This window comes from Ctenopharyngodon idella, chromosome 17 (genome assembly GCF_019924925.1).
Source record: "Ctenopharyngodon idella isolate HZGC_01 chromosome 17, HZGC01, whole genome shotgun sequence".
Classification (NCBI taxonomy): domain Eukaryota; kingdom Metazoa; phylum Chordata; class Actinopteri; order Cypriniformes; family Xenocyprididae; genus Ctenopharyngodon; species Ctenopharyngodon idella.
The window spans coordinates 34,904,373-34,931,968 of NC_067236.1; the positions used below are offsets into that span (position 1 = coordinate 34,904,373).

The following is a 27,596-nucleotide window of genomic DNA, read 5'->3' on the forward strand; positions in this document are numbered from 1 at the left end:
CATTATGTTCCACCACTTTAAGACAAACGGATTTGTTGTTTGATGTGTTTTCATATTCAAGAGATTATAAGCTAAATGCAGCTTTTTTGTGTTCACATCAAATGTTCTTCAACTTTGATTGATCTGTTGATCTGTTGAAAGCAGTTATTTTGAGTTAGATGCATAAATGTTATCCTCCTATTCAAAGTTTACATTGAGGGGTGCATACAACATATTTGCCCACCGGCAACTATAGTTGCTGCACATTCAAATACATTTTTTAAGAAAAAAAAACAAAAACCTGGGGAAAATAAATGCAGAACATGTTCACATAGGACACTATTAATAGGAATATATGCATGAAATTATTCAGAAAAATTTGGGCACAAATGGGTTAAAACTACAATTCTAAAACTTAAATTATTTCAAACTGAAAAGCTTCAAACTACAAACTTTTAAAACTTCTTCAAACTTTCTGGACCAGCTTTTTCAAGCAAAATTAAAGTTTGTCTACAAACTGTTTTATCTAGTTGATTTTTATATTTTTATATTGTCCCTAAATATATACATGTATATGTATAAATACAAAACAAATATACACCGTACACACACATATATTACATAAACTTTATTTTAATCATGACTAACTGGCTAACAGGTTGAAAAAAAAATCATTTTTGAGTGAACTAACCCTTTAAATTCATGAATGGTAATTTGAATGAATGAATGTAATAATAGTTTTCCCTGAATTCTATTCCATTTTAATGTTACTTTATGAATTATTGAAATTTCAAAATTCACAGTGACACAGTTTCATGTGAGAGTCGCGTATGATCTTACCCCAGATCCTCCAGTTTACAGTGAGGATTCTCCAGTCCAGCAGAAATCATCTTCACTCCCGAGTCTCCTAGATTATTCCTAGACAGATACAGTTCTCTCAGGTGTGAGGGGTTTGATCTCAGAGCTGAAGCCAGAGCAGCACAACCTTCATCTGTGACACCACAATCCCTCAACCTGTAGAGAACAATGACACACTCTTCACTCTCTCAGATCAGATCAACAAGGAATTTCTCAAGATCACATTCAAACTAACAGTGTGATGATAAGATGAGAGAGACAATGAGAAGAAAATGAATCAATTTAAAGATCAATAAAGTCAGTTTCCTCTGAAATCATATTCTTCTTCTTTTTACCCCCTGAACACAATATTCAGATACTGAAACTCTGACATCAAATTCTACTACAGATTTATAATAGTGAATAAGAATAATTGATATGACATCTATAGCTCTCCTATCAACACACTGATGTGAGAATCACCCAAATACATTTTTCAGTAACACTTTCTATGAAGCCTGTGTTTATAATGCATTATAAGGATATTCTTAATGCATCATAATGCACACATAATGCTTTATAAACAACCTTATAATGTTGCATCATCTAATGAATATTCATAACTGTAATAATACTTAACTCTCTGTGGTTATAAATAAGAGTATGATTATATATAACACACAATGAACATATTTTATCCACTTCAGTTATAGAGTAATATATATCCCATAGTTTCATATTTTAATTTCCCAAGTCTCATATCTTGACATTGTTTACTGAAGATCTGCACAGTATAATACTGCATCTTATGAGTGTAATTTTACTGCTTAAAGTGACTTGAGCGATGCCTACTGAACAGGAGAGCGTGTGCTGCATCGATTGTGATATTGTCATGCCACAGCTTGAAAGTCTGGATAATTCAGACGATGAGACGACACATGTATCTCACATCACCACACGCATGTGTCGTAGTGCTCTCGTGAGAAGGAGGAAGAGAGGAAATTGTTGAAAAAAAAGTTGTTATTTTGGTTTTTTGCCACACAAAGTATTCTCGTCGCTTCATAACATTAAGGCTGAACCACTGTAGTCACATGATCTGTTTTAAATATGTCTTTATACCTTTCTGGGCATTGAAAGTGTAAATTAACTTGCTGTCAATGGAGGCCTCACTGAGCCATCGGATTTCATCAAAAATATCTTAATTTGAGTTCTGAAGATGAACGAAGGTCTTACGGGTGTAGAACGACATGAGGGTGAGTAATTAATTACATCATTATTTTTATTTTTGGGTGAACTAACCCTTTAAGGCAGTGGTCTCAAACTGCCGGCCCGCGGGCCATTTAAGGCCCCCACTCCCCCTCCACCCGGCCCGCAACTGATCTCAAAAATAAAACATAATCCGGCCCGCTAAATTATTATTATTATTATTCTCTAGTTGTCTCATACCATATTCCATATTCAAAAGAATGACATGATTCTATTAAAAAGAAGCACACAGGCAGATTTGATGAGAGCTGGTTCGGGGCTTTCGTAGTTTATTTGTTGTTTGGCTGCAAAGTGCGAATGCGAACCGAAAAAGTAAAGTGGATGAGGATCACAGACAGTTTCAAGAAAGATGGACATTGCAGTAATTTTTCGTTGAGTTTAATGGAAACGCTACCTGTCTGATATGCAAAGAAAAAGTCGCCGTTCTAAGGGGCCGTTCACATATCGCATCACATAAGCGGCCGCGCTTCTTTCTCCTTCTTTCCAAAGCGCTTTCGCTCATGTGGTGTCTGTCGTTGCTATGCAACCATGAGCTGCGCTCTCTACGACAAAGAATATACACTAACAAGAAGCGACACTCAATAGAACGTTCCATTGAAACACCGGCGCCCAGCAGCGGCCCTGCGTTTCCGCCATTTTGGGGTGAAAGCGAGTCGGCAGTCCACTAGTTTCTATGGCAAGATCAGATGCTTTGTTAAAAAAAAAGTACATTAAAGCTGAAATCCAACCAGAATGATGACAACACAGAATAAAATACTATCACTAGTGATCATCAAATCCTTTTTACAGTTTATTTTACACACTTTGTGTTTAAGTCTTCCACTTTTTTCACAAAACCTTTGGGTTAAAATTCTTTAAAAGGCTTATAAACACTGAATTATTACCAACATATGAAATTAAATTAAGGACATGCATCAGAAAAATTGGGAATGTTGGACAATAAATAAATGTAACAGCTTGATTTTGCAGTGTTGTCTAATGTCCGTTAAAGCAAAAGTGTCCAAAAGTGGGAATTATGCGATAAGGGACACAGCAATGCATCATTATGTTTGTAGCGTGATCCATTAAAAGGTACAATATATATATATATATATATATATATTTCAATTCAGACCTAGATATTGTTACTATTACTCCACTAGGTCTGAAATATATTGTTCGCTGCAAACATGATGATCTTAAATTTATTAATTATTAATTTACTATTAATAAATGTGTAAAGTTGCATAAAATGGAAATACTCAATAAAGTAGGCTAACTATGTTACCTCAGATGGTTGAATAGTTGGATTCCAGAACCGGTAAAATAAAAGTATATAAGACATACAACATTTACCAGTTTACTGGTGACTTAATTTAAAAAACTGTTCTATTGCGCTTCTCATTCGCCGATTTTGGGTGAGTAAGATGTGAAGGATTCTATGGTCCAGTTAGTATTTTCAGCCCATAATGGCGGCCGCGCTACCGGAGCGCCATCTAGTGGCTGTTACCCAAAAAATATCAAAGTGTCACATCTTGGGTTCTATACTCTTTGTCCACGATGACGAGGAAGTTTCAGCAAAAGAAAAAAATGATTTCTAGTCCTTGCATTAGCTCTACTACTAGATATATTTATGGAGATGAGAAATAAAAACCCGCCCTGTACAGCTATGATCAGCTGTTCGGCTGAGCTTTCGGTGTTGTTACGGAAAGGCCGAAGCTCATCGGTTGGTTCTTGTCACATGACCTGCGGTGCACTTGTGGCATTCTGAAAGATGTTTTCATCTCGCCGCGGCATAGGCGCGCCTGGAAAAACGAGCGCGCCGCACCGCATGCGCATCTCGACCACGTCGCTTCTATTATGAGCGCGCTTGCTCAAATTATAGTAAAAGCTCACGCGCAAGTCGCGAGCATCGATTTGAACCACCGAAACGCGTCCGATGCTACCAATAAACATTACCGATGCTCAAACAGCATCTTGGGCAAATGTGGCTCAGCTGTGTGAGCAGAAGCGCTGCAGGTGTCTGACAAGAAATAGAATAGTGTACAAATGTATTCAGGGATTGCATTTGTTCAGTACAGTGTTGTTCAGTGCAAGATTTTGATGTTATTTAAGCTAAAATAAAGTAAGGGAAAATATTTGCACTAACTGTTAAAAACTAATACTGTATGTAACAATGATAGAGACACTGCTGTTTACATTAAGTATGGCAAAAATATTTTAGTAATGAAATTTGAAGTAAATGAGAAATAATTCAAAGGAAAGTAAATTTTCAGAAATGTTGTGCTTTCTTGTGCTTGAATGTTAAAATGGCCCTCCTATGAGGTGTCAATCACAGCAACGGCCCCCAGCCAATTTGAGTTTGAGACCCCTGCTTTAAGGACTTTACACTTGCTTGACTAAATGAAGAAAATGATTGACTTTGACTTGAGATCCAATGACTCGAGACTTGACTTGAACTGTCTGACTCGAGAATGACTTTATAACAACTTAAATAATTAAAATGATTTTTATGAAAGTCATCACAGCGAACACTTTAGTTTAGGGTCCAATTCTCACTATTAAAGTTGCTAATTAGAATGCATATTACTAGGATATTGGCTGTTTATTAGTACTTATAAAGCACATATTAATGCTTTATTCTGGGTGCGAACTACGGGGGAGCTAGGGGGAGCTCGGCTCCCCTTAATAAGACATGGGCTCCCCTAAAAAAGGGATTTGTGAAGTTTTGGGGGTCTCAAAAAATATTGACAATGTGTTATTTTGACGTGCAATTTCAGTTTTGTGTAATGTGATCATCGTGCATTATTATGTGTAAAATTGCAAAAATATCATTCATGCATGACGGCGATTTAAACCTAATTCACTTCAATAAAGATATACATGCTACTCTTGTCATGAGCATCAAGGTGTGGGGGCGCTGCGGTGCAAAATCCACTCATGTTTAGTACATGTTAACTCGAACAGCAAAGGAAGCTGATCCCAGGCCTGTGTTAAGGTGAGGCATGTTATTCGCAATTATGTGTTTGGGTTGTTATAGCTCTGCGTTACTCGATGTATTAGACCTAATTTAACAGAGGAATTCTGGTATTCTTCTGTAGCCTGACGAGTAACTTTAACCGTTGTTCTTGTGAACTCAAAGACAGCCTGATGCTTTGTTTATAGACTATTTGTGGGTGGCTGTTTGTTGTTTCACCTATCAATTCGTGTCGATAATGTATAATAGGCTAAATCCTGTATAGTGATTTATCCTATATAGTGCTTGCATAAAGCAAGTAGTGTACACATACAGTGTCGTAGCTGTTATGTATTTTTGTAACTCATTGTAAGCCCTCACGCGCAAGCGCACAAATACTTTTTTTATACAATAGTTCAGTGAAATAAAAGTTAATATTATAGTGACAATTTAGACATAATATTGTCAATATTCTATGTTTTTACTCTTTTTCTCCCAACGACAATATCTCAAACAAGCCACAGCAAAAGAGGCATGTGTCTCTGCAGCACCAACACACAGTGGTGTTTCCTTACTGAATGAATCCGGAGTTTTGAACAAATCGGTTCAGTGATTCAGTGATTCAGTCACTTGCTTCGTTCCAGAATGAATCGGCCGTTTTGAATGAATCAGTTGAATGAATGCTTCTATGACTCATTCATTAAGACAGTGATTTACTGCCACCTACTGGCTGTTTTAATTTCATAATTAAAACCATAATTAATTTTTCCCCATCTCATTTTTTTTTCTATATTCAAAATTCTATATTAAAAAAAATATATCAACATTTTTAATGCTGTTGTAACTGCAGTGTAAAAAATTCCCTTTTGGTTAGAAAATGGTTAGAAAATATCCCTGAAAATCAATTTAAGAGGTCAAATATTGGCTCTTAAAGTAAAGTTAATTTCTGTCACTTCCCTGTAGGTGACATTCCATAAAATATATATAAGCAAAGTTAAACATAATGACATTCACTAATAAACCAATATAATTAATGCATCACACTTGTGAATTCACCTTCAACATTTTTCATCTCTGATGGTCTGAGGGTGAGTAGATCAACAGCGGATTTTCATTTTGGGGTGAACTATCCCTTTAATTCTCTTTGCTCCTGGATTAAACGTTGTCAAAAGTTATCAACCAATCAGAATAGACCTCCACGCCTGACCGATGAAAATGATACAGGAAATCTTATTGGCTGTAAGTGAAATGCACCAGAAACTCTTTTGAAATATCAAAGGTGGCTCTTTAATTTCTTTACAATGTTAGAAATGTTTCAGAATGAGGCATTTGTATGATTTGTACATATAAATAACCTAGTCTGTGTAACTGCATCACTACATTGTACAGACATTACAGGTCAAACCCCTCTGATGTTCGATTTATTCAAATAAACATATTATATGGCTCTTAAGACACACTGTATATAAAAAAATCAGTGTTGGCATTTCGAATTCCTCAACTGAATTAAGGTAATTTGTTTCATTTGTTTTTATTTAATGTTTACTTGTCTTTTTTGTAAATTCAATTCAGTTTGAAATCAATCTTCCTTGTGCTGCATGTAAGCTATTGCAACAAAGTTACTCTATTGTGAAGACAAATACACAGAGTGAACAAATGTTTAAGTGAGATTATTGTAATGGTAATTAATCAACGTTTAAATACGTAAACAAAAGCCCTTTGGTTCTGATTGGAAAGTTAAACAACAACTTGACTGGCTACAAACAAAGAAAGAACCAGAAAAATTCACATTTTTAGCTGTTTGTGCTTATTCATGGATTTGTAAAATGGGCGGGGTACCATTAACCCCTGATGGAAAAATCCCAGAAGTAACTGAGGGATGGTTCAATCTGATTACCCAATGTGATAAAGATGACATGGAGTGTTTTAATTGTGGTCAGCAGGGCCATCTCGCCTTTAATTGTAAATGACCACCTAAAAGGTGTAGACAGTGTGGGAAACTTGGCCATATTCGCAAATATTGTAAACAAAAGAAAGAAAAGGAACAAAAAAAGAGACTTCCACTCTGTCTGAGAATGGGCTTGTGAAACTGAGAAAGAACATGAGATAACAATAAGGTCATAAGATTGTAGTCTTAAGGAATTCCTTTTGAAGGAAATATCTATAATAATAAGTTTTATATTGAATGGACAAATACAGGTTAATGTAAAATTACAGACAATAAATCTAAAACGTGAGTTACAAAAATATATAAAGGGACGATTGGATGTTCTGAAAGTTTCACTTTATGGAAAAATATTTGAACCGTCTCAAGTATGTTTTGTAGTGTAAATAACTAAAATGATGTAGGACCTCCAAGTTCTAAATATTTAGTTTTTGATGGTCAAAGTGACATAAAGGGTTTAAATGGCAAAAATGGGATTGCCAGTTTCACAGAGACTCGACCTGATTGTAATTTCTAAATTCCCTGATATGTGGGTAAATGACAAATATAAAGCATGTCAAATCTGGCAAAGTCTTAAGCTGGGCCAGAGTTACAAGATATAGGTAAAGTTTGATGTTACAGGTTTATGAAAATGCAGTGTACCAGTCCTGAATGCCTCAAGAGTCTCCCTTTCTCTCATTCAAAGTCAGCTAAAAGCTGCTATCTGAGCTTGTGTCATAAGTGATAACAAGCTATTTATAGTGAAGCTCAGTGTCTCAGTTGAAAATCATGGACACAGAGATGTTAAAAGAAATGATTGCCATAAAGAGGGCAATTAGCTGTTAAATTTGTCAAAGGAAAACTCAATGAGTATAAAGAGGTCTTTAAAATGGTAATACAGACCTTGAATGATAGAAGTGACTATTTTGACGAATTTATTCTATGACCAGTAACTTTTTTGTCTCATCCTAGTCACCACCATGTGCAGGGCCGATGGCTCGAGTTACAGATGTAGCAGAACACTACACTGAATGGACAATTGTGAAAACTAAATTCACTGAGTATAATCTCAGCATTTTTATGTTGCTGCTACAGAGATGTCTCATGGATTTTAGTGATTAAATACTGCTGTCATTAACCTGTCTCCATGTTTTAAGACTATTAGGCAGTCCAATGGCTCTGGTGGCTCTTGAATGCAACTTCCCTAAGCTCCAGAAAACACACGATTCTGTTGAAGAAAACTGTCAAAGATTTCATAATGGGAAAGAGCGGTTACCAGTGTGCACGAGGTGATTTCTCAATGATGGGTAAGATCCTCTTTGGCCAGACAGGGGACAACCTAAGGCAGGGGGTCACCGCCGCCACTGGGCATCTACCCTGAAGGGAGGTGTTTAATGTGAGATGGGTATGAGAGTGGAGCGGATGTCTGTGAGGCCAGCAGCATCATTAAGGGGGGATGACCTGTGAAAGGTACAGCAGTCTGACCCAAAAATGTTCCTCTGTACCACTCACCAGAAACCGCATTCCTAGGATGGCTTGTTTTTCATTGTGACAAGCAACTATGTCAGGGGACAAGACCCTGAGGAAAAGGAGATTACTTATAAAGAGCTGATGGGAATGAGCTTTCAAGAGCCAACTGAGACCATGAGGTGATTGTCCGTCATTTCTGGGGAGACAATAGCAAAATTTATTAACATGATGTTGGTTGCTCTATTGGCAAGAACTGTATAGAAGTTTCAGATTCAGCAGTACTATGAATCCCTGAATCTGTGAGGCTGTGTTTATTTTGAACTAATGTGTCTATATTATAGTTTTACTCCTGCAGGTCATTAGACATGGCATAGGATAATTCATAGACATGGTGGTGGTTAAAGATGAAGACTGCTTTTGCAGATTCAAGAGAAAGTTAAGTGAATTCAACATTTAAACAAGATAACCTCCTAGAATAAAATATTTGAGATTGTGGTAATGATTTTTATTTGAACAATATACATTTTCCTTTTAAAACTGGTTAATGATTATTCTGTATATAGTAATGAATTTAACATTACATTCTGTCTAAATTAGTCTTGTGATTCTGTTGAAAAGATTATTTGTGCAGTAAGAGAGAGAGACTGCTGGGGTGGAGGCAAGGATGGTACTCTGTCTGTCTGTTATCAGCCTGCTAAAGCTTAAACAAAGCAATGAGATTAGAACGAAAACAACCCAGCTGACGTTTCTAAAAACAAATTATAGTGAAGAGACATGCTTTGAGACTGAATAAGAGTAAAACCTACAGGAAAAATGTGAAGTTTAAATATGTTTTTAGAATTAAAACAAAAAGTAAACCTTGACAATGAGCGGTTCATATTCGTGTGAGTGTGTGTGATGGTGGCTGAACTTTATGTTTTGTATGTGTTAGTTTGGGGAAATATTCTGTCCTCAGTGTGTATCTGTCATTAACCTCTGGAATGAGTGTTTTATCATTACAGATGGGTTAAGTGAAACGACAAATTTTGACATGTTGATATTTCAGATTGAATCTTATGAAAAGACGATACAGATTGTTTATGACAATTTTGGTGCAGTGGCAAATCTAATGAGATGATAAGTATCACTGCCAAAGAAGAGGGTTAAGATTTTGGTCATTTAGCCTAAGCAGTTATAATTGACAAGACATTTGAGTTTAAAACTGACTTTAAAGGAAGTCTTAATTATTTGATTTTGAATGCTGTACTGTTGACATGGTCTGAGTACTGTGAAATGTTGGGAAAATTGAGTTTCGGATTAAAAATAATTAGGTATTGAGTATGATTAACAGTGATGTCATGATAAAGATATATGGCAGTCAAAACAAACAAGTTGTTGATATAATTGAATTTATATGTTTTGATGCTTATGTCATTTTGATGAAATGTTTTAAGATTAAAAAGTTTAGGTTTATGTATTTATTAATTTATTTATTTCAATTTTTTTTATGGGCTATAATGGATCTGTTGTGAAAAGAAATCTTAACAAAAGGGTTATTACGTAAAAGTAACAATTCTCTCTTTTATTGAAAATGATAATTGAAATGGTCATGTAAATTTGTTTTCTTTTCTTTTTATTTTTAAAGGTGTTTTTTTTTTTAAAAAAGGGAGATTTAAAAGATGTTCTGCAGTTAAGGTGGTACATGATATGTCTATAGACTGTAAACTGAAGGATGATTTAAGAGACTTAAAGTACTTGGATGGATTATGATGGGTCTTATTTATTTTTAACGTTTATTTTGAGTTAGACCACAAGTTTGTTTTTAATCTTTAAAAATTATCTATAAGGAGTATAGTGAAAGGAGTGGATTTACGATCCATCTTCTTGTATTATATAATAAATTGGAAATTATAGTTTTCTAAAAACCAGTGTATATATCCTGGTGTTTATGATTACAGGAAATGTCTGTATTTAGTATCTGAGGAGTGACTGAGGGTCTGGCCCATGCCAGGAATGCAGTAACAGTGCTTACTCGTTTAGCCCGGCTTCCAGAGAATAAATATGTATTTGTTTTGTAGTCAAGGAATTTGATGATAAACCAAATAGCCAGGATTGATGTAAAGACAAATATGTGTAAGGACTGAAGGTCAATAATGCACTACGTGCTCTGTAGAATATTCTGTTCTAGTTAAGTCCTTCAACAGAAAACCTATTGTCTATTTTATACCATTTTAACCTGCCAGGGGAGCATGGGTCAACAATGTAAAATTTTGAAGCGGCCTAAATTGTTAGACCAGATGTGGTGTTTAGGACTCCACATTGGCCTTTAAGGGGGACTGAAGGGGTGGATTCTGGAATCCACTGCCGCTTTAATATATATCTTTTAAGTTATTAACCAACATTTATCTTTCTGTTAAATTATTTGAATGACTTCTTCAACGTATGTTAAAGCATTTCTTTTCCTTTTCAAACACTAGAAAATAATTTTGAATATTGTCTGTACCTCTCACTGAGAGAAAAGAACATGTTATCAGTATGTTTTTATGTTTTGGGAAAGTTTCCTGCTCAGAGCAGAGCTCAGATCAACTTCAACCTTGAAGAAGCTGTGAATCATGTGTATCTGTGTATGTGCGCTAAGTGTTCTGTGCAGGTCCTTTGTACTGGTGGACAACTGGCACTCTTCTTGAGACCAGCAGACGCCATGTCATGACCCCAAAAGGACATCCAGTGCCTAAATCCAGGGTCCCCTCGTCAGCATCGTGACGAATGGAGATATGCTTCTGACTATCTGTCCATATGTGGAAGATTACAAAATTTGTCTATTTTTCTTAGCCAATCAGAATCATTCAACCTGAAGTAATGACGTAGTTAGCTGACTCTGTTAGAGTATAATTGTTGTGGAAATGTGAATGTACGCAGAGCGGCCTACGAACTCCTTGTGAGACTTAAAGCTGGCTTCTGCTGATGAAACTGCAAACTATTCTTCAGTAAAATTATCTTCAATTTATTATTTTTTTAACTCTGACTCCGGGTCTTTATTCATCATATCTGGTCTTTTGGGTCTTTAACTGTAAAATTCCCCTACAAACTGTTAGTTTTACTTTCTTTTGCAGGATAATAATATATTTAGATCTAAATTTTCTTTTTTTCAGGTAGACTCCTCACCCCTTCCTTCTACTGCCGGCAGGATCTGACGGTTCAAGCAGGAATCTGTCACTGAACCGCCGGATGGGGTTTATGCCAAAGGATTTTTTGTATGCACTATCTACATATTACAGTTTTTTACAGACGCTAGGACACATTTCTCAATACTTAGGTCAGTTTTGCAAAACTCTTCACACAGTGAGCACAACAGAAGTCTATGTGGGCTAAACTGAGGATCAATTATCATTGCTTTGGCACAAAATGCATTCAATGACTACATCTCTCAATTTTCATGAATTCTTTTCTCACTCAGACACAACAACTGCCAAAACTCTTTGTACGTACAGGCCAATTTGCACATGCTTACATACTGTTTTCAAAACCATTAAACTTAAGTTCAAAACAGTAACATAATACAAAACTGAATAAGACAGAAATTTGCTACATTTCTACAGTAATATAGTTATGAAATATATTCTGAATCTAAAAAATCAAATACTATCAAAACAATTAGATGAAACTGAACACCTACACAAGCATTAGTCTTTCAATTTCATTACCATCAATTCAAAAGGGGAAACTTAGGAATAATTTTGTTCTGTAATGTAAACATGGACCATGTAACATAAACTGCAGTGAATTATAAGCAGTAGAGAGTGTCATTCTTGTTTTGTAAAGAAATTTTAAAAAAGAAAACATTGTATAATGCTAACTGATGTTAGTTTTGTTTTTTAGGTCGATGTTTTATGAGTGACAAAGTGTGTTTGCTCAGTGAAAACCTTTGCTAGTGTTCTGGAAGAATGAGTTGATTTGAGACACGTATGAAGTGTTTTGGTAGATTTGGTGCATTTTGAATGTGAAGTTAACCTCTGTGCCAAGATGAAAGTTGGTTAGGAGAACTGTGTGAAGAGTTTTGAAAAAGTGACCTAAGTATTGAGAAATGTGTCCTAGCGATTGTAAAAAACTGTAATCCTTATTCACTTCCAGTCTTTATGGTAGAGATGATCTTACCACAGTTCTTCCAGTTTACAGTGAGGATTCTCCAGTACAGCAGAAATCATCTTCACTCCCGAGTCTCCTAGTTTATTCCAAGACAGATTCAGTTTTCTCAGGTGTGAGGGGTTTGATCTCAGAGCTGAAGCCAGAGCAGCACAACCTTCATCTGTGACACCACAATCCCACAACCTGTAGAGAACAATGACACACTCTTCACTCTCTCAGATCAGATCAACAGAGACTTCATTATTAAAAAGAAACCAAAACAAAAGCACAAATCCCAATATTTGATATGAGTTTTACTACGTTTGTGTGTGTGTGTGTGTGTGTGTGTGTGTGTGTGTGTTTGAGTGAGAGGGAAAGCTAATATAAAAACTGAATATAAGAAATTATGTTAACAAATTATCACATTAAATAATATGGAAAGATGATCACAGAAAAAAGATGGATGTGATGGTCATTAAGGATGAATTCATGTTCTTCATGTTCTTCTATTCATGTTTTTTTTTTTCAATTTCTAACACACTTTTCTCCAATCTGTATCACATTTTCAAAACTCTAAACACAATTAGCACAACATCCATCTGTTGTGACCTTACCATAATTCATGTCGTTTTCACACAAAATGCCGTCAATTAACACGTTTCTAGAAGGCTTAAATTTCTTTCTGATCTTATTTACAAATGCTTAAACACAGCATGTCAGAAATGAAGACCCAATGTTACAATCTTTAAATATAGTATAAAACCTCTACTTCTGTACCAACAGCAGCTCAAAAGTATTGAAAAAATCTAGAAAACAAATACTGAAACAATTGATAAGCATTTATAATTAGCAGATATTGAGAAATATTGAGAAATAGCAGATTCCAATCTCAGTTGGAGGAATAGTCAGATGTTGAAGCTCTTTCATTACATGGACATACAGTAAAATAGACACAGACTCATTGTTCAGTGTGGATGAAGAACAACACAGAGGAGCAGAGAGAGAAAAAAATGTCTGGGTGAGGGAGAGGAATAGATGAAGGAGGAGAGGAATAGATGAAGGAGGAGAAGAGTTGGATCAGGACAAGGTAGAAGAAGAGTTAGGGGAGAGGAGTAAGATTGTGTGCTGGATTGTGCGTCTCTATAGTTTTCCTCTTTTACACATGATGAACCTATGAAAGCTTATTTCTGCCATGAATAGAAAATAAAAAGGCAATTGTGACTTTTTATCTCACAATTCTTACTTTTTTTCTCTCAATTCATATAGTTTTTATATCACAATTCCTAGAATTTTGTTTTTATTTGTGTCACAATTACTTTTTATACTTATTTATTCTGTGGCGGGGAAAAAAACTTCTTTGTTGTTGATCAATGGCAGCAATTTCATTTAAATTCATGTAAAGCTTGATGTAAAGCTTTTACTAAACCGATTCCTCTACCACTGTTTCATATACGCTGAATATGTGGTCTGTGTAGGGCACTAACTAAGGGGACACCATCCCACCCTCTATGGGCACCATCAACACCCCACCCACCCCCAGAAAGAGATTTCAACAAAAGGGGCAACTGAAGTTCAGCATAGGGGACTCATTTGACCAGTGGCTGCCCTGAGCAATTCTGTTACTTTCTTCTTCTTTATTTCTACTGTACATTCTATAAAGTAAAGACTCATTCACTTTTAGATAGTCTGTTGGGATGTTTCCAAGAATGCACACATTCAACACTCAACCAAAAATGTAGAATGGCTTACATGTAAGAGCTCTACTGTTACTGCAGTAAAAGGAAACTGAATTATAAAAACAATGGATTTCATATTTTCTGCAGGTAGAACTGAAACATGACAAGTAATGCAGTTTTCATAATGCCATCAGCTGTTAGTATTTTGACAGTCATTGCACTTTGATTGACTATATGTTCATGTTGGATAGAAAACTAGTGCTGGTGTTTGACAGAACGACTCTTTTGAATCAGGTTTGCTGTGTTTTGATAGAGTTAGTGTGTGTAGAAAAAGGTTTTTAGCGTTTTGAAATGTAGAGTTTGTATTTATTTAACAAATTATGGTTTTGGGCAGAAAATGAACTATTTAGCGAACTGTGTGATGTAGGTGTTGCTGTGTTTCACATTTCTCCAAACTCGGATCACTGTTCTCAAATCAGTTAACACAGTGATCTGAGCACTTTATAATTGTCCTAAACAGATTTTACGTTTTTATTCATTTCACGTAAATTGCAAATCATGCGAATCATTTTCTCAAAACACGATCACAGCTTTTTTATTGGCTTTACTCAATTCACAAACATTTATGTACCATCTGTCCAAACACAATAAACAAAACTCTTGAATGTGTCATATTATCAAATGCACTTGATATGTTTTCAATTGGCCCCAAAATGATAACTGTTTGGTTAATAATACACACAACACAGGAGATTCAGTTTTTCTGTCTGTTTACACATTTATCACTATTGCATAATGTGACAGGGAAAGTATGAAAGGGAAAGTTTACATAGAGCAAGAAAAGAATAAGAATAAGCAAGAGAAGGGGAAAATAAAGAGGTGTAAGTGTAAAGGTGGTGGTGTGGGTAGAGGAAGGGGTGTAATGAGAAGGAAGAGTGGAACAGATAGAGGGAGATCATATGAGGAGAGAGGAGGATGAAGAAAGGAGGAGAGGAGAAGAGATGGGTGGAGGGCATTGGTGTAGTGGAGAGAGCAGGGTATGGGGGGATTGGGGTGTTTTATTAAGTTGGCTTGAAAAAGCCTTTTACTGATCTATATAAACTTCTTCTTCTGAGCCACATTTTAGACTGCATCTCCTCCTAGAGCTTTAAAGCTACAACCACCAAACTCGGCTCAGACCTTCAGACTGTTCTGACTTAGTGTGCTATATCTTTTCAGACTGATCCGACTTACGGTTTTCCTAAAAATGCTGATCAAATCTCGGAAAAACTCCCATAGACTTACATTGAAAATCTGAACATTCCATCAACCTCCAACTGTCAAATTCAAATCTAAACACTCTGAAGCCCATTAGACTCAATGAAGCTGCCATTCTGTGTACTATTTATAAGCCATTCAAACTGATTCAAACTCATTAACTAACTATCTGACTAACTAACGAACTATCTATCTATCTATGGGGGGGATTGGGGTGTTTTATTTATAAAATGTTGTTTTATTTATAAGAAATTCAAAGTAAAATACTTTGGCATAATTTCACAACTTAACAAGCAGACAGAATAACACAAGACGCGTCACTCGTATTGTTTTGAATGGGAGACAGTGCAATGCGCAATATGTCTCCATGACGGGACAAAATGTTCTACTGTAACCGACGCCTCGTTTTATTTTGGATCTTTGAAATATGCGTAGTATTTTAAGTGTTTGTCACATGTCGTGCATGTAAAAGTAGGAAGTATGAATGTGAAGTGAATGTGGTCTCGTTTCAAATGCACTGATCAATATGCTTGCGTCGACTTCACTGTAGCCTATGTGTGCTGGTTCCTTTCCGTGTTCTGACCGGTGTCCGAGTCTCAATCAAACACAAACCCATTCATTCAAATGATTAATAATGGGAAATAACAAGCGCTTCCATTTCAGAGTTATCAGATCTGCTGAAGATGTTGCTGTTCATGTTTGCCAGCGCAGGACATTTTACAAATCCAGACCAGACGATGTTCTACGGCCATGTCCAGAATACAGAGTAGCCTATCCATGTCACACAGTAGCCTACAGTTAGGGTGATATTACTTAACCCGTGATATAAGATTTTGGCCATATCCAAATCATCCCAGTATCAACGTCAATAGGCTAGTTCTTGTATTTCGGGCACATCACAAGGTGTCACTGTGGCCTCAACGCTTCGCTCTCGCCTACTCTGAGCTCGATTGCTATGTCTGAGGTAAACCACGCCCTCCTCATTACCCTACGGACAAAGAAATGTAAAAATATATAAATGTAAAAATAAAGAAATGTAGAAATGAATAAATGTGGAAATGAACAAATATGGAAATAAATACATAAATAAATAAATGTGGATATAAATAAAAATCAAAATGAATAAATGTATAAATAAAAGAAAAAATGTGGGAAAAAAAATATATACATAAGGAAATAAATGTATAAATAATAATTATTATTTTTTTTTATTTTTTTTTTTACATTTCTTTGTATATTTATTCATTTATTTTTAATTTTGGCAGACTTGGGATTCCATAGTATTTCACCCTCCATAAATCTCAACGTCTTCACAAAGCAAAGCTAAGTTTCCTTTTTAAGCTCTTTCAGTGCTTCCCACATTTTGTGGATGGGAAAACATAGATCGTGATACCTGATGTGATTCAATTTCAAAAGGCTATAATTTCACGTATGCTCCGCATGTTTCAGAGTCAAATGTGGCGCTGTTGCGTGTTCTACCTGCTCACGCAGCGCTTATTCTAGTGGTTCACAATCAATGTACTAAATGCATACTGTAGTGCACGTTTATGCTAAGTGATTGCTTATGCTGATATGACTAATGTTGTACATTATTGACAAAAGTTTACTTTATGGTATTGTAAAATATTGTAAATGGTTGTAAGAACATATCTACCTCATCTAAACTTGAATGAGCAGCCCTCAATAGTAAGCATACACATTACAAAATAAGTGTGCGAGCGTAAGGGACGCTCAGAGGGTTCAGTTGTTAGGCACTAGGGATGTGCATCTCCACAACTGAGGCCGATGCGATACATTTAAGATACATGTGAAGCAGCTACCGATGCGATGCGATACGATTCAGCTAGATGAGCATTTATGGTTAAAATGTGTAAAATTGTAAAAAAATTTTAGAAAATGACTGAAGGTTTCTCTAGATAAGACCCTTATTCCACGTCTGGGATTACGTAAAACGCTTTGAAGCTGCACTGAAACTGTAATTTTGACCTTCAACCGTTTGGAGGCCATTGAAGTCCACTATAAGGAGGTGCCGCACGTGATTAAGTTAGCCGTTACGCTTTCTCCAATGGTAAGAGATACAGACCCTCTCATCTCCCTATAATATACAATCTCTGGCGTCACGCTTTGTGTGGATATATTCATACATGCATTAACGTTACATTCATTAAAATCGTTCAGTTTACCATGGCGAGGGTAACGGTTGCTTCACGGCAATTTCAAAGTTCTGTGCAACTGCCGCTAGAGGGTTACTGTAAAATTGTGTGATTATTAGAGGAGAACCGGGACGAAAGTAACGCGGGACGAAAGTAACAAAGCAATTTTCTCAGAGCTCGGACTACATTTGCATTCCAAGTTAAGACACGTTCAGCACGCAACCCTTGACGGAGCTGCCAAACATCATGTGATTTCATCATTGTTTCCCGCGGTTAGGACCGGAAAGCAGTTTTCGAATACGGTAAATAAACTGCTGAAGCGGTACATTTTTTTCTAATTACAAGTTGTGTTTCTCATTTCATGTGTCACAATAATGATCAATCTACAGGTTATTTAGTGCTGTAACATCCTGAAGTTTGACTTCTCAGAACTTTTCAGTATGAAAGTAAATCGGGTTTAAATGTCAGGAGTTCCTGTTGGGATGAAAGTAACACTTGTTTCTTTTGTCCCTCTGCTAATGTGGTGGCTTTCTCTGCGGTGCAGCATTTATTAAAACATGTTTATGTCATATTATACTAGCAGAATATGCCAAGAGTGAGGGTCAGAAAGACAGACAGAGGTCTGATTCAGCCAGATGTTCATGAGAGGGCGTTTCTGGACATATCTGTTGCTGATTTCTGTATGTCACCATTTATTCACTCAATCTGTTTACATTTACCATAGTCACATTTAGTTTTTAGCCATACCTTAGCTTTTCCACATCCACCTATGAATTTGCAGTGTTTCCATTCAGATGTTTTTATGAATTTATATTTTGAATTTATGCATAAAAACAGCTGGATTGGAAACATGACTGTTACACTATGTTGAGAATTTATATTATGCTAATTTAATTTAGTTTTCATATTGTTCATACTGTTGAAAAAAATGTTTTATAAAATAAATTGACATTGACAAAAAAAATATTCTAAACAATTCAAGTTTGTTCTGTCGGGTTACTTTTGAAACATTTGATGAAACTGAAATTCTCAATTTTAAATGAAAATGTAATTTATTATTTTTTTGAAAAGATAAAGGACAAAATATGTTTGCAGTTACATATTAACAAGGTCATAGTCAGGTATATTTAATAAAAACAAGACTAACACAAAAAATCTAGCTTGTGTTGTTACTTTCGTCCCAACTGACGGGGTTGAAAGTAACAATGTGCAATTTATGTTCAAAGTGAAATTATGCTGAAGCCGTTCTACATTTGTACAAAATACCACCTGGTATTGATAGACCACACCTGTGAGTTACTGACCACAGCAAAAATATATCGCTGTCTAAAACATTATCTTTTAAAATTACATTTTTGTGAAAAATGGTAGGCTACTTTCGTCCCTGCTCTCCCCATACTTCAAAACTAAAGTCTTAATAATTATTGTACTAGTAGTAGTATTACATTGTCATTAAGAAATATTTAATACCGTACAATAGTAATACAATAGTAGACTACATAGTACATAGTAATAGTAACATGGCTCTGTTTCTGTTACAAGTTAAACCGAACTTTTATTTTGACGGGTTGCTGTGATCTTGAAGTTTATGTGTGTATATGATATGACAATAGTTTTTTCTCAAATTAAACGGTAAAATGCTCATGAAGTGACTCTCAGAGCAGCTCTAGAGATGAAGTTTATGTGTTCATGTCTATGTCGTTCCGAATGGCTCTTTAATATAACTTTGCTACATGCACTCATCTCAGTGAACGTCTCACTCAAAGTCTTAGTTTTTATTCTGCTATTTATTCCATTCAATTTAAGGCGCAGACGTGACGTAGACGTCACACAGACTGCATCAGGCTGAAACTAGCAACAAACTCTTGCGTTGCGCCGGGTGTATGATAGAGCCCCAAGAGTGAGACTAGAAGTACAGCCATATCATGTGACATTCCAGGAAATCTCTTAACATAAACAATGATCAGAGATCCAGAGATCACTATAACATGCAGAGAGAAACGGTTTGGAGACAATAAACACATGATTGCAATAATATATGGTTTATCTAGAGCTGTTCAACGATTAATCACATCCAAAATAAAAGTTTATGTAATATATGTGTGTGTACTGTGTATATTTATTTTGTTTATAAACACATACATGTATATATTGAAGAAATATTTACATGTATATATTTATATAATTTAAATTATATATAAATATTTATTAAGTTGGCTTGAAAGATTCTTCTTCTTCTTCTTCTTCTTAGACTAAAATGTCTAAATGCTACTCCTCCTAGACTGTTCAAGCTGACTCGAGTTGCCTTATCTTTTCAGACTGATCAGACACGGTTTTCCTAAAAATGCTGATTAAATCTTGGAAAAATCCCATTGACTTTCATTGAACTGCCTTGGGTGATCTGAACATTCCGTCCAACTGTCAAAATTCAAATTCAAACACACAGACTCAATTAAACTGCCATTCCTATTTCTAAGCCATTTAAACTCATTCAAACTCATTTAATCTATCTATCTATCTATCTATCTATCTATCTATCTATCTGTCAAGCTAAATCTATCTATCTATCTATCTGTCAAGCTAAATCTATCTATCTATCTATCTATCTATCTATCTATCTATCTATCTGACACCCTAGCAACCACCCAGGATACCTTAGCAACCACCATGAGTACCCTAGCAACCACCCAGGATACCTTAGCAACCGCATAGCAACACCCTAGCAACCACCCCGAGTACCCTAGCAATCACATAGCAAATTAAAATCTATCTATCTATCTATCTATCTATCTATCTATCTATCTTTTAAAACTACAATTCTAAAACTTAAACAATTTCAAACTGAAAAGCTTCAAACTACAAACTTTTAAAACTTCTTCAAACTTTCTGGACCAGCTTTTTCAAGACAACTTAAAGTTTGTCTACAAACTTTTTGATCTAGTTGATTTTTATATTTTTATATTGTCCCTAAATATATACATGTATATGTATAAATACAAAACAAATATACACAGTACACACACATATATTACATAAACAAACTTTATTTTAATCATGACTAACTGGCTAACAGGTTAAAAAAAAAAATTTTTGAGTGAACTAACCCTTTAAATTCATGAATGGTAATTTGAATGAATGAATGTAATAATAGTTTTCCCTGAATTCTATTCCATTTTAATGTTACTTTATGAATTATTGAAATTGCAAAATTCACAGTGACACAGTTTCATGTGAGAGTCGCGTATGATCTTACCTCAGATCCTCCAGTTTACAGTGAGGATTCTCCAGTCCAGCAGAAATCATCTTCACTCCCGAGTCTCCTAGTTTATTCCCAGACAGATACAGTTTTCTCAGGTGTGAGGGGTTTGATCTCAGAGCTGAAGCCAGAGCAGCACAACCTTCATCTGTGACACCACAATCCCACAACCTGTAGAGAACAATGACACACTCTTCACTCTCTCAGTAGCCCATATATGTTTTAAAGATAACTAATAAAGCATCTCTGTATGATATAATGTAGCTAATATTCATCTAATCATGTTCACACTAACAGTGTTATAGATGGAGACAGAAAATATAATGTGAATTCAATGAGATTCCTCTTCAGTTATCACAAATTAACATTCTTCATTTTGCTTCTCTTTCTGCACCTCTTTTTTTCATCATCATGTTTATTGATAGAGTTTATTTGTTTGTGTACTCTTTATTATTTCATTAGTTTAGTTTTGGTCTCACTATGAACTTTTTAAAAATATGTCTCTTTGAGCACCAGATCATGTGACTGTCAGAGAAATGATCTTACTCTAGTTTCTCCAGTTTACAGTGAGGATTCTCCAGTACAGCAGAAATCAGCTTCACTCCCGAGTCTCCTAGTTTATTCCTAGACAGATCCAGTTTTCTCAGGTGTGAGGGGTTTGATCTCAGAGCTGAAGCCAGAGCAGCACAACCTTCATCTGTGACACCACAATCCTTCAACCTGTAGAGAACAATGACACACTCTTCACTCTCTCAGATCAAAACTTACAGGGCCATATTTCCCAAAAACATAATAAACCTTGTAGAAACAATTGTATGAATCATCCTAAAATTACAGTCTGTTTCCCAAAACCAGGAGTGTGTTTGTGTAAATGTAATTAGGGAAGCGTGGGGCACAACCTAAAGCGGGGTTAGTTGTAACACACATGGTTTAAATACTTCCACACATGATAGCATGATGAAAATTAGTGTATTTACTAGTTGCCATATCAGCAAAATATAGAGAAAAAAATGGTGCCAAAATTCAGAAATCTTTGGAAGATATCACTGAATATTTATTTAACAATAGCAAAAGTAAATGTTAATTTTTCATCTATATTGTTTTGTTTATTTAAAATCAGACAAATCTGATATTATTTTAATCTCTAATCTGTTAGTTCTTTAATGTTTCACTAACTAGCAGAAGACACTAACCAAGTTTAAATTCCAGTTGCACAGATCGGGTTCGTTGTAACACTGCGTCACAATGTGCTCCTCTATTAGAGCTATGCTATTCTATACAGTTACCAATACAATTGGCATAATTAACTTTTATGAATATCTGTTGAGATACCATGAAGAAAAGGTGAATAAAGACTGAGAGGAAGAACCTGAACATTCATAAAATATTATTTTAATCAATGTTCAGCACTGGCACTGGCTCGTCTAAAAGCTGAAGTGATTTTTATTTATTAGTTAAAGTATAACTCAATATTTTAACTCATTGCTAAAGTGGAATAATCTATCAAAGCATACTAATTAATCAGTGTAATAATCTGCGATTAGTCAATTAATTGTTCCAATAATCGGTAGATTAATCGATTATCAAAATAATCGTTTGTTGCAGCCCTAGAAAGAAATAATAATTGTCTTTTAATGACAAAATATTTTAGTTTATCATGTATATTATTTTGATTAGATCAGATAACATTTTAAGCTGTCATATGGTCATGTTACAGTGTGCCCCACCTATGGGGCATGTTGTCACATTTCACTTCTCTTCTTTCGGGGTAAATAAAGAAAAAAGTATACACTGCATTAATGACATATTTGTAGCAGACATGTGTGAAATTAATGTGGAACAAAATCAATTCTCTGAACCCTAAGTAGATTTACACAAACTGAGAAAGTCAAAAAGCATTAGGTTGTGCCCCGCTCTCCCCTAGTTAGTGTACTTAAGGTTGTGACTATTTTGTATCTTGTGTGCTTTACCTTTACTCACCCAAACTTGTCAACAAGGCTACTTTACACAAATGTGAGTGCATGTGCAGGTAGTTGCTGAATCGCAGGTGTTTCATATTTGAGAGCATATATGAGGACGTGGTTGCAGCCGGTGATGAGGCCCAAACCAGCACGTCCAGTGTAAGCAGACTTTGACTTTTTAATTTTATGTATCCATTATATTGAAGAGAACTTTTTGAAGGATATTGGTTTCCTTATGCTCTTTTTGAGCACCTGAGCCTAACTGAGATGTTTGTAGATGTTTAAAAGGCTGTTGTGTTTACCTTGATTTATTGCAACTTTGAGGTGTTCGTTTTATTTTGATTTTAGAAAAGTGACGTGCAGTGACGCGTTGCTAAGATGGCAGCGGCCTCATTTTCACTTCAAAAATGCTCTTCAGAAATCTACAGGTGACGTCACATCCATATTGTTTTACAGTCTATGATGTAAATCTGTGGTGAAAAATGGAACTGCAGCGTGCTGTCATAGAGCGCCATTGGGGCAGATTTCAGACTGACGCTTATTTTCACGTTACCTTACATAAACCTCACTCCAGACCAAGACGATATCAGTCCGCTTCAGATATGTGTCTGCTTCAGGTCAATAACTAGTTGGCATATCTGTTCTTCCTATGTGGAGTAGCGTATCAGATTAATGAAAGTAGAAATCTTTTAATTTAAACGTGCTCATGTGAATAGCCTTTATACAGTAGTTCTGTTGTGTTTGTTTTATGTTTGTTCTGAGAAAAGACGTGACTTTGTTTTCCTCACTGGAACTTCTAACTTGTAATATTCTAAAACAACATTTGGACACAATAAATACTACATTAAGGCAATTCTAAGATGGCATTCTATGCGTTTGTCGTGTGAACTAAAGTCTGTCAATCATCGATAGAGCGCCACCCTCAGGCTGAATAACGCAAGGACATTAGAATTCTGCCAAAAGTGTGTCTGATGTGTTCAGCGATCAGGATATAAAGCTTACAAAATGTTTAAAGTGTGAATCATTGAATCATTCATTGAAACGATTCGTTCATTCACCGCCGTGTGTTGCTCAGACACGCAAATCAATCCCGACTCCTGCAGCTTTGTTTGGAAATATTTTTGTTGGGAAATAGAGCGAAAATAGGCAATATTGTATCTAAAATGTAAGTCACTAAATATTAACTTCTTGTTTTTTGAACTGTTGTATGAAATCAATATCACATTTGTAATCATGTTGATATTTGGAGAAAAACTGCACTCTTCATGTGATATTGATTAAATTATATAAATATTTAAGACATATACAGATGTACTTTTACCCCCTTATCTTCAATATTGGGTGCATTACAAATGTTTTAATCACACAGTGAAAGCGTGCACTCTAAATGCGCCAGCGCACTAGTCTAACCTACTAGACTAACGTTACATCACGTAGTGTATGCGATGCGTGCGACTCTCTGTGTGTGTTTTTATAAAGTGAGAAAAAACATTAGATAATTTCAGATCGCATATCGTTAAAACAACAATCACAATATTATCTGACACCGCTATAACGGACTCAATATCAGTAGCGACTCCTGGCTGTAAGTTTAGGTAGGGCAGATTGGGCTCAGCGCTAGTTTATGATAAGCTTTGTTCCTGAAAGAATCAGCCGTTTGAATGAATCGGCTGAAACTAATGACTCACTCATTGACAGTGACTTGCTGCCAACTGATGTCACATTTAAAGCATCTTTTCATTTTTAATAATTTAAAAATATCAATATTCAGCGTTTTATGTTTAAAACATTATGCATTTGTAACTGCAGTTTAAATGCATTTGTCAGCTCTGAACTGCATCAAACAGTGTGTATAAATGCATATAAAAGCACTTTAGATGCAGTTTCTGTGTTTCCACTGCATTGCAAAGATTAATTTTGTTGATATAAATTTCATTTGATTGGTAACAGCCCTAGTGTATCTTATTGTTCTAATTGAATTTGATTAAATGACACAAAAGATTTGTTAATTAATTTGACACAAAAGATGAGGCATAAATTTAATTAGGTTAAAAAATAAAGGTAAAAATGGTAAAAGGTAAAAAATCATTATATTGGAAAAGATAATTTCAGTCACTGCTGCAAACTAACCACCGCACAAAATATGAAGAATATCAAAAACTTTAGGAGTCAGCTGCCCACGGGAAAAACCTTGTGACAGCCTTCATTGACACACTCGGCCTTCGAAGGATGCAGCCTCTGAATTGAGTCACAGCAATAGAATCTGATTATCGGCCGATAACGATCTGCAGTCGATCGATCGGAGCATCCCTAATTTTAAACAATCTTTATTTTTATGAACTGATATCAGTCCATAAATCCAGAGAATCAATCTTTTAGTCTGTGCTGTTTTCAGCTGATGCACTTTTGATAAGAAAATCTCAGCTTTCAAATGTGTTTTTGGCGCTCTTTAATGTGGCTGACAGATCGCTGTAGTGTCTCAGTTCAAGCAGCAGTGCGGAGCACGAGTGAACCGGTTATCTTTTCCTCTTTACTACTAGTTATAGCATGAAAGAAACATGGATAATATTAGGATCGCCTCAACTCACAGCAGAGAACATACATTTACCTCAGCTAAAACACATTAGCTAAAACTTTTTTATCATGTCTCAGTTTGTAAAAATGAACAGAAACACATTTACAGTAATGCTCTTACAATAGAAGCCCAGCAGGTCAGATAGGTGGAGGGTTTAAAAGCTGAAGTGTGATGCTCATATTTTTTGTTGAACCATTAATTTATATTTTAAGTAAAAAAATGTTATAAAGTTTTCACAGTGATGATTGTTCTCAGTGTTACTTACTCAGCTGATCTAGTTGCTGTAACCACAGGCAGCAGCTTCTGAAGAACTTCATCTGCTGTATTTACTGCGTCACTATTTGAAAATAAAAAATATGTTAATTATTAATGCTAATAATAACAATTAATACTATGAGTAATATTATAAGTAAATATTACATTAAATACCTTCAATAAACACTGCTTTAAAAAGGACATGTGAAAAAGTTTTATTAGTATCTAACTGAAGAAGTTACTGAACATATTCTGCCAACACAGATTTGTTTTTTCTTTTGTAAGACTGATGCTAGACTGATGCTGGGCTACTCTTTGAGAAAACAAAGGAAATTAACATTTGAACTCTCTTTTGCAAAATTAGCATCCCCATCCGAGACGCAATCACACTGAGTCAATCACACCTCAGCATTGCCTTAATCTACATTTCCTTTCCTTCGCCCCCTCTTCCCCCATCTCTTCTCTCTACATGCAGAGATGACCTGAAATTCCCCCAAAATCTATATGGATTAATGTGAACAGTTATCATACAACACTATACATGTTTGGTATCATTTGAAATGACTGGTACAAAGGTCTAAAGGTCGAAAGGTCGAAAGGTTTAAAGAGATGTTGCAGGAGGCTCGGGGCGATTCTGTAATCAGAGTCTAGGACACTCAGCAATGTGCAATTTTCTACTGTCAGGTATGAATCTTTTTACTCTTTTTCTGAGTATTTGATGTTTTGTATTGATCATCTTTGAATTGATTATGTAATTGGCATGATACATTTACCTGACTAATAAATTGTTACATTTGGCTTTATTCTGACTTACTCTGAAATTATTGACTTCAGCAGATAACGATGTATCCGTTGTTACCGTAAATCTACGATCAGGGTTCAGTACATACTAGATCTCAGATTGTATGGAGCATGGGGCACATCTGGCGAGATTCTCGATTTCTGACTAACTGCTTGACTTTAACTAAGTTGTTATTCAATCGCATTCACTATATGGGGCTAGACAAAGGTGTACTGGTCATAATCTCTGGTCATTGCCTCTGCTTTAATTAAGTTGTTATATAGTTATATTATTAACTATAAGGGGCCAGATAAATTACTATCGAGGGGCGACATTACCTCATAGTACTGGTCATAACCCCTGATTACTGTCGGAGCTTTAACCAAGTTTTTATATAGGCGATTGTATGGGGCTACATGGGTACCTTTTAACAATAGCAAGCATGGGCAGCATTGTTAAATTGCTTTAGCCATAACCTCTGCTTATTGATCAGACTGAAGAGTTTTTGATCGTGGGCCCGCATAACAGCTGGTGCGAGGACCCTGTGCGACTCTGAGAACCGAATGAACGAGTACAATAAGAGTAAAGAGTTAAACAGAATAATCAAATGTCTAGATAAATTATCATATAAATAGTCAATAATCAATTGGCATTTCAACCTAAATTCGAGGTCATAATAAAATGGAGTCAGATAAACATTTAATTGGAATTAAACTACTTTGCACAAGAAACCTTCCCCGTCCTGTGGGAAGCCGCCGTTGGGCCGATTGGACGGGCCTTACACTTTTTCTTGTCAGTGTTGTTGTGGCAGGTCTATTAGTCTGCATTCACACTACAACACTTAGTGACAGATCTATTTTGACATATCAGATTTTTTTTGTCCTGTCCGTTGCTATGGTTATCACTATGTCAACCATCGCAATTTCAGGAGAGACATTTCCGGAAGTTCCGGGAGTCTCCTGCATATTGATATTGGGTGTTTCTCAAACAGTCCAGTCCTTCTGAGGCTTGTAGACTCGAGTCCTCCTCAGCATTAAACACTAGAATGAGACGCTCTAGTAAGTGTTCATGGCTACATCACACGTTTCCGCTCCAACAGCACAAAAATACTAATAAAACTTAATTTTGGAAAAACACTTTGTATTAAAAATCTTTTCTTAATGCAAT

The 27,596-nt window shown here is 35.6% G+C and overlaps 2 protein-coding genes across 12 annotated transcripts in view; one reads left to right on the forward strand and one right to left on the reverse strand.

Moving 5' to 3' along the window:
• The window catches only part of LOC127499185 (tetratricopeptide repeat protein 8-like), a 173,387-nt gene that overhangs the window by 118,059 nt on the left and 27,732 nt on the right, over nt 1-27,596 (forward strand). The gene's annotated exons all lie outside the window — the stretch shown is intronic.
• The window catches only part of LOC127499176 (protein NLRC5-like), a 784,214-nt gene that overhangs the window by 103,207 nt on the left and 653,411 nt on the right, over nt 1-27,596 (reverse strand). For all 11 annotated transcript variants that reach the window (XM_051869371.1, XM_051869366.1, XM_051869364.1 and 8 more), the window contains 4 exons: nt 21,404-21,577; nt 20,855-21,028; nt 12,546-12,719; nt 820-993 (listed from right to left, as the gene is read on the reverse strand). In XM_051869371.1, the coding sequence (XP_051725331.1) occupies nt 820-993; nt 12,546-12,719; nt 20,855-21,028; nt 21,404-21,577 (696 nt within the window). The remainder of the gene's footprint in view (nt 1-819; nt 994-12,545; nt 12,720-20,854; nt 21,029-21,403; nt 21,578-27,596) is intronic.